Genomic DNA, 12,902 nt, shown 5'->3' with positions numbered 1-12,902 from the left:
TGGCAGTGGGTTTAGAACGTGCTGTCTAAGGAGTCTTGGTGAATTTCTGCAGTTACGTATGCATTGCTTTCACTGCAATGTCATTGATGAAATGGATGAAGGTTGAAGGCAGTGAATGTGGTGCCAGCCAAGCAGATGCTTTGTCCTGAACTATATTAAGCTTCTTGAGTTATTGGAGCTGCTTTCAGGCTAGTGGGGAATATTCCATCAGATTCCTGATGCCTTGTAGATCATTCATATACTTTGAGGAGACAGGAAGTGAGGTACATGTTACTGAATTTGTAGCCCCTGACCTTTTTTTAGCCACTGTATTTATATGATAAGTCCAATTCAGTTTCTGGTCATTGGTATCCCGCAGGATGTCGATAATAGGGAATTTAGTGATGAGAGTGGCTTTGGAAGTAGTGAAGGCTGAAGAGGCATGAACTAACTGACCATTGTGCCAAGGTACAGGAAGCCAATCAAATCTGGGAATCAACAAGGAATGTGGTAGTGTTAAGGGACAGTATAGAATGTAGAACATAGTACAAGCCCTTCGGCTTTCGATGTTGCACTGACCTGTGGAACCAATGTGAAGCTCATCTAACCTACACTATTCCATTTTCACCCATATGTTTATCCAATGACCATTTAAATGCCCTTAAAGTTGGTGAGTCTACTACTGTTACAGGTAGGGAGTTCCACCCCTCTACTTCTCTCTGAGTAAAGAAGTTACCTCTGACATGTATCTATCACTCCTCAATTTAAAGCTGTGTCCCCTTGTGCTAGCCATCACCATCCAAGGAAAAAGACTCTCACTGTCCACCTTATCTAACCCTCTGATTATCCTATATGTCCCAATTAAGTCACCTCTTACCCTTCTCTCTAACAAAAACAGCCTCAAGCCCCATAGCCATTCCTCATAAGACCTTCCCTCCGTAGCAGGCAACATCCTAGTAAATCTCCTCTGAACCTTTCTGAAGCTTCCACATCCTTCCGATAATGTGGTGACCAGCCTATTCAGCCTCTCCCTATTGCTCAATATCTCAACCTTGACAACAACCTTGTAAATCTCTTCTGAACCCTTTCAAGTTTCTTCCTTGTGTCGGTAAATGGGACTAGATTAACTTAGGATATCTGGTCAGCATGGACGTGTTGGACCAAAGGGTCTGTTTCCATGCTGTACGTCTCTATGACTCTCCTTGTAGCTCAAACCCTCCTCTAACCCTCAAACATCTTCTATCACTCTATGATATGATAATGATTACATGAGACATGACTGTAGGATAACACAGATTGGGACCTGAATGTTAAAGGGTACTGGACATTCAGGAATGAAAAGCCAAGAAAAGATGGAGGGGTAACTCTGTTTATTAATACTGGTATTAGCACAATATAGAGAGATGGCCTAAGTTCATGAAATCAGGATTTAGAAGTAGTTTGTGGAGAGATGAGTAATGACAAAGGCAAGAAGTCACTTGTAGGAGTGTTTTTCACACACCCCCTCCACTCTCTCCAGTAACTATGTGGTAGTATTGAGTGTAAAGATAAAAACGAGAGCCTGTTTAAAAGATACAGTTATAATCATGAAGGATTTTAAAGTACATATAGATTAGAAAAATCAGATGTAGCTTGGATGAAATGTTCATAGAATGTTTTTGGGATAATTTCTTAGAACAGCATTTTCTGGAGACATTTAGAAAGTAGGCTATGCTAATTGAATTGTACAACAAAATGGAATTAATTAATAATTTCGTAGTGAACAAAACTCCCAGATCTCAGCAATAATAATATGATTGAATTTTACACTCAGTTTGAGGGAGGAAAGAGTGGGTTTCAGATTAGTATTTTAAACTTAACTGAAGGTAATTTTGATGCATGCAAGCAGAGCTAGCTGAAGTGATCTGCCAAATCAGGTTAAGAGATAGGCCAATGAAGATGGAGTGGCAGACTTGTAAGTGGATATTTCAGAAAACACACAATAGATAAATTCAAAATGGAAAGAAAAACTCTAAGGGGATTAGAATAGTTGGTCTTGCATCACCCATAGTTAATTAGAACACTTGAAGATAGTATCAAACTTCGAGATAAAGCTATAATTGTGCAGTAATAGTTAGGAGGTCAAGATTGAACATAAGATTAAAAAAAGCAAAGAACAAATAAAAATTCAATAAGGAGGGAAAGATTAGAGAATGAGTGAAAGCTAGCCAGAAATCTGAAAAAAAATAGTAATCATATCAATATTTACAAGAAAAGTAGGAAACTGAATACATAAGTAGGGAGGCTATGCATCAGTTATACAAGGCTCAGATGAGACCACATTTGGATACTGTGTACATTACTAGTCACCTTATTTATAAATGCGTTGGAAGGAGGTTAGAGAAGGTATACCAAACTAATACGTAGAAAAGGCAATTATCTTGAGGAAAAGTAATACAGGCTTATCTTGTATCCACTTGAGTTTAAAAGAGCAAGAGGTGACATGATTGAAACAGATAGAATCCTGAGGGGATTTGATACAGGAAATGTGGAGAGGATATTTCCTCTTATTAGATGATCGATAACTAGGAGTTTATGTTTAAAAATCAGAGATCACTCATTTGAAGAGAGATTAGGTAAAATCTTTTTCTCTCAGAGGGTCATTGGTCTTTGAAAACCTATTTCAAAAGGTAGTGGAATCAAAGTCCTTGATTATTTTTAAGGCAAAGGTGGATAGATTCTTGTTAAGAAAGTGTGAGAGAAGTTATCAGGGGTAAGTGCAAATGTGAATTTGACACTACAATCAGATCAGCCATGATCTTATTAAATGGCATAGCAGGTTTGAGAAAGTGAATGGCTTACTTCTGATTTGTATTTTCACATGTAATCTGAATCAAGCTGGGGTATTGTGTCTTGAGTGCTAACAACTCTATAATAGCTTATCTGACTGGTTATTCTTCGTGTGTGAAGATGACAGGTGTTTAGCTAACTGACCAGTAGTTTCTTGCTTTTTAATCTCCTTCCCTTTTTGAATAAAAAAGTTAACTTCACTGTTTTCCAATCTAATGAGACTATCTCTGAATCAAAGGATTTTGCAAATTCAAAGCCAATACATCTACTATCTCACTAGCCACTTTATTTAAGATTCAAGGATGGAGCTGGATGCTTGTCAGCTGTAGCTCCAGCAATTTATTCAGTATCACTTCTCTGGTGATTGCAATTTTTCTGAGTTCCTCTCTCCTTTCCATTTCCCCGATTAGTGCAGGTTCTGGGATGTTACTCGTGTCCTCTAAATCAATGATAAATACAAACTACCCGTTCATTTAATCCGTTTCCTTGATTTCCATTATTAATTCTTCAGCCTTGCTTTCTGTAGGATGAATACTCGGTATTTTTTACATTTTAAAATATTTATAGAAACTTCTTATCTGTTTTTACATTTCTGGATAACTCGTAGTCGTGCTGGAATTTTTTCTCCTTTTTAAATTTTTTTGGTGATTCTTTCCTTCTGTTTAATATTCTGTTCCATCTTCTTTTCTGTCAGCTGACTTTGTATAATTATATGCTTTTCTTTAAGATTGATACTTTCTTTAACATTTTTAGTTAACCACAGATGGTAGGACCATCCCTTAGAATTTTTCTTACTTTGTGGAATGTATACATTCTGTTTATTTGGAAATACTCTTTAAATGTCTGCACTGCATCTCTATTGACCTATCCTTGATTCATTTTAGTCAGTTCTGCTTTTATTCACCATGATTACTCTTACTTAAATAGTCTTAGACCCACTCCCCTCTCCCTCAGACAGATGGTAAAATTCAGTCATATGATAGTCTTCGCTACCAAGGGTCACCTTCACAAGAGGTCATTAATATATCATATCTTATTGCTCAATATCAGTTCTGGTCTGTTCAACCTTTCCTTATAAGACAAGCTGCCTATTCCAGGTATTAGTCTAGTAATCATGCTCTGAACTACATCCAACACATTTATATCCTTACTTAAATACGGAGGCCAATAATGTGTATAGTACCCTAGATGAGGTTTCACCAATGCCCTGTGTAATTGAAGCATAATTTCACTACTTGCATATTCAGTTCTCCTTGTAATAGTTTGCTTTCTGGTTGGCTACAGAACATGCCGTTTCAAGAAACTATGCTGAAAACATTCTGAGATCTTAATCTAGGCTACCTTTGTCCTTTTGTTTTTCCCTGGCAATAACGTAGAATAAAATATCTCATGATTATCACCAAACAGAAAAAAAAAGTGCAAAGGAAAATTGATTCAAATGTTGTATTGAAATAAAAAGAAATCCTTTTCAAATTTTCAGCAATACTGAGTTGTGGAATGGCTCCAACAGCAAGTGGATCACAAGTGACAGCTGCGATTCTGAGTCTGGGATACAACACCGGTATCTTGCCAGAGAGACAGAAAGACTGACTCACCAGAAACTCCGGTATAAACTCTTCACATCTAACACAGTCCTTCACCCCATTAACAATTGTGTTCTCTGAATTCTTCTCCACATTCCAACAGGATTGTCCATACTCCCGATCCTGACAACATTTCTGCAATCCCCATACATAATGAAAACATTCTGCACACTTCTAATCACAACAACTTATCTATACTCCCGATCAGAACAACATTCTCCATGCTCCCAATTGCAATAAGAACCCGACCAACAATCCACAACAGCATTCTTCATACACCTGATCTTGACAAGATTCCCTAAATCCTTTTTCCTAACTATATTCATCACATGCCTGATCCAAAGAAAATTCCCACATCCTTGATTGCAACAACATTCCTCACATCCCTCTTCCCAATTGTATTCACCACATGTTGGTTCTAACATTTCCCACATTCTTGATCCTAACAACATATCCTAACCACCTTATCCTGACAAAACCCACGCACTCTTTATCCTGACAAGATCCATATTCTTAATCTGGACAACGACATCCATATTCCTTAACCTGAAAGCATTACCCACACTGTTGTCCTGATTATATTTCCATACTGACTCCTGACAGCATTCCCCACACTCCAAATCCTAACAATATTCCTTTACCCCTGATATTGTTGCTGCCAGTATACTGGGATACTGTACCTCTCTACTTTCTGTTCTGTCTGAGGCTAACATGCTGTATCACCTTTGAGTTTTCTGCTCTATACATAATATTTTTCAAGGTCTTTGTGACAGGATCTGTTGCACATGCCTGACTCTCAGAAAATATTTTCTTTGTTCTTCCTTCCTCAGGCCTCCCTCATCCTCCGAGGAAAAAGGTAATTCATTCTTTGATCTGCACATAATAATCCCGCATTCCTGATCATTGGCTGCAGTCTTGGCAATCCCAACAGATTTCCCTGAACTCTCCATGACCACTGCCTTTGGAACATGAGTGTATGTCTGTCTTCCCCGAACTCCTCAGAATCAGACCCTGTTAAGAATTGTTATGGACCAGACTAAACCCCCTCAAAATATATCAAGGAGATAGTCAAAGTCCTAAGTTTTATCTTTTAGCCGGTCGGGAAGGTAAGTGATTGTTATTAGAGTGGGTGTGTTCTAGGTCCAAGGAAATTCCTGTGGATTGAAGAGTGAGGCTTTAGCTCAGGAGTCTTTGACAAGGAGGTTGAGAGAAGTGATTACGTCATAGTTGAAGAGGGTTAAGACGTGACTGACAAGCTGGTTCAATGTGCTACGTGCTTGATGTGGAAGGTCAACGACTGTGATGTGTCTGGCTCGTATAAATGTGGAAAGTGTGTGCACGTTCAGCTACTGACAGAGCATATTGCAGCACTTATGAAAAAACTCGAGGACCTTAGGCTCATCCAAGAGAACGAGATCTTTCTGGACAAGACCTTCAGCAAGGTTATTACACCAATCGTACCAGAAGAGAGCAGACGATGAGGAAGGCAGAGAGGAGACAGGTGCAAGAGACCCTGGGGGGTCAGGAACAAGTTAATCTTTTGGAAACAGTAGAGACAGATGACACTGCCAGTCCGTGAGGCGGCCAGGTCTGTCAATCAAACGTTGGCGCAGAGGCAGAGCAGAAGAGTCGGACATCGCACAGAGCCGTGGTAATAGGGGACTCCATAGTGAGAGGAACTGACTGGGGTTTTTGTGGCAGCAGACGGGATTTAAGGATGGTGTGTTGCCTTCCTGGTGCCAGGGTTAAAGACATCACAGTCAGAGTGCAGGAAATCCTCAAGGACGAAGGTGAAGAGCCAGAGGTGATGGTACATGTCGGCACAAATGATGTAGGGAAGAAGAGGAGGAACATACTACAGCGGGACTTCGGAGGACTAGGAAGAAGGCTGAAAAGCAGGACGTTCAAGGTGGTTATCTCCGGTTTGCTTCCAGTTCCTCAGGTTGGTGAAACCAGAAACAGGGAGATAATGGACTTGAACATGTGGCTGGGGAACTGGTGCAGGAAGCAAGGATTTAAATTCTTGGATCACTGGGGTATGTTTTGTGGTAAGCATAAATTCTACAAGAGAGGTGGTTTGCACCTTAATAGGTTAGGGACCAGCATTCTGGCAGGCAGGTTTGCTACTGCAACACAGCTACGTTTAAACTAAGTAGCGGGGGGGAGGGGACAAACTGGATGTTTAAGAAGGAAATTGAAGGGAAAGTTAGAACAAGGGAAGTCAAGCAAGACAACTGTATCAATGAGGCAGAAAACTCAGAAAGGGATCATGCTGTAAGGTTGAGTGAATTAGGAGTTGATGGGAAGGGTGAGGGCAGTAACAAATTAAAAATACTATACATGAATGCACGAAGCATTAGAAATAAGATGGGTGAGCTTGAGGCTCTTATGGAAATTGGCAGCTATGATATTGTGGGGATAACTGAGACGTGGCTTCAAGTGGACAGGGCCTGGGAAATGAATATTCAAGGCTACATGTGCTATCGTAAGGATAGACTGATAGGCAGAGGGGGTGGGGTGGTCATGTTGGCAAGGGATGATATTCAGTCCCATGCGCAGGGGGACCTAGAATCAGGGGATGTAGAGTCAGTGTGGATAGAGCTGAGAAATACTAAGGGTGAAAAGACCCTCTTGGGAGTTATCTATAGGCCCCCAAACAGTAGTCTGGATGTCGGATGTAAGTTGAATCAGGAGCTGAAATTGGCCTGTCGCAAAGATGTTACTATAGTTGTTATGGGGGATTTCAAAATGCAGGTTGGTAGAATCAGGATGGTATTGGACCTCAAGAAAGAGACTTTGTGGAGTGCCTCACGGATAGATTCTTAGAACAGCTGGTGCTGGAGCCGACCAGGGAGAAGGCAATTCTGAATCTGGTATTGTGCAACGAACCAGAATTGGTCAGGGACCTTGAAGTGAAGGAGCCATTGGGAAGTAGTGACCATAATACAATAAGCTTCAATCTGCAATTTGAGAGAGAGAGGGTACAATTGGAAGTGACAATATTTCTGTTGAATAAAGGAGCTATGAGGGAGGAGCTGGCCAAAGTTCAATGGTGCAATACCTTAGCAGGGATGACAGTGGAGGAACAATGGCGGATATTTCTGTGTATAATGCAGAAGTTGCAGGATCAGTTCATTCCAAAAAGGAAGAAAGATCCTAGGAGGAGGCATGGGTGACCGTGGCTGACGAGAGAAGTTAAAAAACATATAGAGTTAAGAGAGAAAAAGTATAATGTAGCAAAGATAAGTAGGAAAACGGAGGACTGGGAAGCTTTTAAATAACAACAGAGGATTACTAAGAAGGAAATACGCAGAGGAAAAATGAGGTACGAAGGTAAACTGGCCAATAATATAAAGGAGGATAGTAAAAGCTTTTTTAGGTATGTGAAAGGCAAAAAAGTGGTTAAGACTAAAATTGGGCCCTTGAAGACAGAAACAGGGGAATATATTGCGGGGAACAAAGAAATGGCAGAAGACTTGAATTGGTACTTCAGATCTGTGTTCACTGGGGAAGACACAAGCAATCTCCCTGAGGTAACAGTGGCTGAAGGACCTGAACTTAAGGGAATTATATTTGCCAGGAATTGGTGTTGGAGAGACTGTTAGGTCTGAAGGTTGATAAGTCCCCGGCGCCTGATGGTCTACATCCCAGGGTACTGAAGGAGGTGGCTCGAGAAATTGTAGATGCGTTGGTGATTATTTTCCAGAGTTCGATAGATTCGGGATCAGTTCCTGTGGTTTGGATGCTGGGTATTGTTGTACCACTTTTTAAGAAAGGTGGGAGAGAGAAAACAGGAAATTATAGACCAGTTAGTTTGACCTCAGTGGTGGGAAAGATGCTGGAGTCTATTATAAAGGATGAAATTATGACACATCTGGATAGTAGTAACAGGGTAGGTCAGAGTCAGCATGGATTTATGAAGGGGAAATCATGCTTGACTAATCTTCTTGAATTTTTTGAGGATGTAACTCTGAAGATGGACGAGGGAGATCCAGTAGATATAGTGTACCTGGACTTGCAGAAAGCTTTTGATAAAGTCCCACACAGGAGGTTAGTGAGCAAACTTAGGGCGCATGATATTGGGGGCAAAGTACTAGATTGGATTGAAAGTTGGTTGGCTGATAGGAAACAAAGAGTAGTGATAAACGACTCCATTTCGGAATGGCAGGCAGTGACCAGTGGGGTACCGCAGGGATCAGTACTGGGACCGCAACTTCTTACAATATATGTGAATGATATAGAAGGTGGTATTAGCAATAACATTAGCAAATTTGCTGATGGTACTAAGCTGGGGGCAGGGTTAAATGTGATGAGGATGTTAGGAGATTACAGGGTGACCTGGACAAGTTAGTCGAGTGGTCAGATGCATGGCAGATGCAGTTTAGTGTGGATAAATGTATGGTTATCCATTTTGGTGGCAAGAACAGGAAGGCAGATTACTACCTAAATGGAATCAATTTAGGTAAAGGGGCAGCACAGAGAGATCTGGGTATTCTTGTACACCAGTCAATGAAGGTAAGCATGCAGGTACAGCAGGTAGTGAAGAAGGCTAATAGCATGCTTGCCTTCATAATAAGAGGGATTGAGTATAGAAGCAAAGAGGTTCTTCTGCAGCTGTACAGGGCCCTGGTGAGACCACACCTGGAGTACTGTGTGCAGTTCTGGTCTCCACATTTGAGGAAAGACATTCTGGCTATTGAGGGAGTGCAGCGTAGGTTCACGAGGTCAATTCCTGGAATGGCGGGATTATCTTACACTGAAAGACTGGAGCGACTGGACTTGTATACCCTTGAGTTTAGAAGACTGAGAGGGGATATGATTGAGACATATAAGATTATTAAAGGATTGGACACTCTGGAGGCAGGAAACATGTTTCCGCTGATGGGTAAATGCCGAACCAGAGGACACAGCTTAAAAATATGGGGTAAACCATTTAGGACAGAGATGAGGAGAAACATCTTCACCCAGAGAATGGTGGCTGTGTGGAATGCTCTGCCCCAGAGGGCAGTGGAGGCCCAGTCTCTAGATTCATTTAAGAAAGAGTTGGATAGAGCTCTCAAGGATTGTGGAATCAAGGGTTATGGAGATAAGGCAGGAACAGGATACTGATTAAAGATGATCAGCAATGATCAGACTGAATGGTGGTGCAGGCTCGAAGGGCAGAATGGCCTACTCCTGTACCTATTGTCTATTGTCTATTAAAGGTAAGTGTTAGGTGCTTTGTTCTAGATGTAATTTGATTTGTCCACTGTTAGGCTCTGAGCAAAACACACATTATTCTTCCAAGACAGTAAAAATACAAACAAAAACAAAAGTTGGCATAACTTTAACACATTTGAAATACTTAACAAAAGAATATATTGTTTAACTACTAACCAATGATTGTTCCAATGCCACAGCATCTAATAATCGTACCCTTGGCAAAGCAAATTCATTAGAATTTCTCATGTGCTGTCTGTATTCCAGGAGAAAAACATCACTGAAAGAAACAGTCTGGTAGTAGAGAACAAACTCAAACCTTTAGCTGCAGAAGGGAGAGCTGTATCTAGCAGCTTCAACTCCAAAAGGCCCCACTTCAACTCAAAGCAAAACTAAAATCCTGAGCCTATGTCAGCCTGACGTATCCACTCATGCTTCTTTTGTCTAATTTTAAAAAAATACTTGGAGCTCAAAGCTATTTACCCTCTGCTTCTGAAACAGACATTTCGGTGCCACTGGCAACACCTCTTTGCAAGAGAAGCAGCGTATATCAAATCCCTTTTAAATGAACACTACCATCACATAATGATCCAATTCTCAGTTTGACATGGGCCGCATGATTCCGTCAAATATTTTGTGAGTTGAGAGGAAGACAGTTTTGTTTTAACAGAAATGCAAACATTTCTGTTAAAACTTCATTAATTTCAGACCCCAATTCCTTTGAGATTGAGTGCAAGCTATCTGCAGCTTAATTTAAGAGATTTCTTTGGAGGAGGTGCAAAAGAGATTCACCATGTTGTTGCCTGGGCTGGGGTGATTCAGCTGTGAAGAGAGGCTGAATAGATTTGAGTTGTTTTCTTTAGAACAGAGAAGCTAAGAGGGGACCTTACTGAAGTGTATAAGATTACAAAGACCACCGACAAGGTGGCTAGGAAGCAGCTGTTCCCCTTAATTGAATGGTCAACAATGAGGGTGCATACTTTTAAAGGGAAGGACCGGAGGTTTAGAGGGAATTTGAGGAAAATGTTTTTCACCCAGAAGGTACTCTGTACCTGGAATACACTGCTTGAGAGGGTAGTTAGAACATAGAACATAGAAGAATACAGCGCAGTACAGGCCCTTCGGCCCTCGATGTTGCGCCGATCAAAGCCCACCTAACCTACACTAACCCACTATCCTCCATATACCTATCCAATGCCCGCTTAAATACCCATAAAGAGGGAGAGTCCACTACTGCTACTGGCAGGGCATTCCATGAACTCACGACTCGCTGAGTGAAGAACCTACCCCTAACATCAGTCCTATATCTACCCCCCCTTAATTTAAAGCTATGCCCCCTTGTCATAGCTGACTCCATACGTGGAAAAAGGTTCTCACTGTCAACCCTATCTAACCTCCTAATCATCTTGTACACCTCTATCAAATCACCCCTAAACCTTCTTTTCTCCAATGAAAACAACCCCAAGTGCCTCAGCCTTTCCTCATAGGATCTTCCTACCATACCAGGCAACATCCTGGTAAACTTCCTCTGCACCCGTTCCAGTGCCTCCACATCCTTCCTATAGTATGGCGACCAAAACTGCACACAATATTCCAGATGCGGCCGCACCAGAGTCTTATACAACTGCAGCATGACCTCAGGACTCCGGAACTCAATTCCTCTACCAATAAAAGCCAGTACGCCATATGCCTTCTTCACTGCACTATTTACCTGGGTGGCAACTTTCAGAGATCTGTGTACATGGACACCAAGATCCCTCTGCTCTTCCACACTACCAAGTAGTCTACCATTAGCCCAGTAATCCATCTTTTTATTACTCTTACCAAAGTGAATCACTTCACACTTAGCTACATTGAACTCCATTTGCCACCTTTCTGCCCAGCTCTGCAGCTTCTCTATATCCCGCTGTAACCTGCCATATCCTTCCTCACTGTCAACAACTCCACCGACTTTCGTATCATCCGCAAACTTGCTCACCCAACCTTCTAACCCTTCCTCCAGGTCATTTATAAAAATGACGAACAGCAATGGTCCCAAAACAGATCCTTGCGGAACACCGCTAGTGACGGCACTCCAAGATGAACCTTTGCCATCAACTACTACCCTCTTCCAGAGAGCCAATTCCTAATCCAAACCTCCAACTCACCCTCAATGCCATATCTCTGTATTTTCTGCAGTAGCCTACCATGGGGGACCTTATCAAACGCCTTACTAAAATCCATATATACCACATCTACCGCTTTCCCCTCATCTACCTCCTTAGTCACCTTCTCAAAGAATTCAATAAGGTTTGTGAGGCACGACCTGCCCTTCACAAAACCATGCTGACTATCCTTGATCACATTATTCCTATCCAAATGTTCATAAATCCTATCCCTTACAATTCTCTCTAAGACTTTGCCCACAACAGAAGTGAGACTCACTGGCCTATAGTTACTAGGATTATCCCTACTCCCCTTCTTGAACAAGGGAACCACGTTTGCTAGCCTCCAGTCCTCTGGCACTACTCCTGTCGACAAAGAGGACACAAAAATCAAGGCCAATGGCTCTGCAATCTCCTCCCTTGCTTCCCAGAGAAGCCTAGGATAAATGCCATCAGGCCCAGGGGACTTATCTATTTTCACCCTTGCCAGAATTTCCAACACCTCTTCTCTACATATCTCAAAGCCATCCATTCTACTTATTCGTGCCCCAGTATTCATATCGACAACAATGTCCTGTTCCTGAGTGAATACTGACGAAAAGTATTCATTCAGCGCCTCCCCAATCTCTTCAGCCTCCACACGCAACTTCCCATTACTATCCTTGATTGGACCTATTCCTTCCCTAGTCATTCTTTTATTCCTAACATACCTATAGAAAGCCTTAGGGTTTTCCCTAATCCTACCCACTAAGGACCTTTCATGTCCCCTCCTTGCTGCTCTTAGCTCTCTCTTCAGGTCCTTCCGGCTAGAATGTTGAGGTGAGAAACCTCGCAGCCTTTAAGTATGTGAATGAATACTTGAAATATCATAACATTCATGACCAAGTGCTTGAAAGTGGGATTACTGTACATAGGTGACATAGACTTGATGAGCTGAAAGGCCTCTTTCCTGTTATGAGTCTGATATATTTGGAACATAAACTTCTGCCCAATTTAAAATCCAATCGTTTTATTTTCTTTATAGACTAATTCCTCCCCCTATCATTAAGATCCAATAGCTGCTTTAAGAAACATGCCGACCTCTTCCTGAAATCATTTTTTCATTCATTTTTGAGACTTGAGTATCTCAGGCAAGGCCATCATTTGTTGCCCTTCAAAATTCCTTACA

The 12,902-nt window shown here is 41.5% G+C and overlaps 1 protein-coding gene across 7 annotated transcripts in view; it reads left to right on the top strand.

The window, feature by feature from the left end:
• Positions 1 to 12,902, top strand: part of dgki (diacylglycerol kinase, iota) — a 235,012-nt gene that overhangs the window by 205,258 nt on the left and 16,852 nt on the right. For all 7 annotated transcript variants that reach the window (XM_072552477.1, XM_072552472.1, XM_072552476.1 and 4 more), the window contains 2 exons: positions 4,289 to 4,414; positions 5,222 to 5,247. In XM_072552477.1, coding sequence (XP_072408578.1) covers positions 4,289 to 4,414; positions 5,222 to 5,247 — 152 coding nt within the window. The remainder of the gene's footprint in view (positions 1 to 4,288; positions 4,415 to 5,221; positions 5,248 to 12,902) is intronic.

Source organism: Chiloscyllium punctatum, chromosome 32 (assembly GCF_047496795.1).
Source record: "Chiloscyllium punctatum isolate Juve2018m chromosome 32, sChiPun1.3, whole genome shotgun sequence".
Classification (NCBI taxonomy): Eukaryota; Metazoa; Chordata; class Chondrichthyes; order Orectolobiformes; family Hemiscylliidae; genus Chiloscyllium; species Chiloscyllium punctatum.
This window is presented reverse-complemented; position numbering and strand designations above follow the sequence as displayed.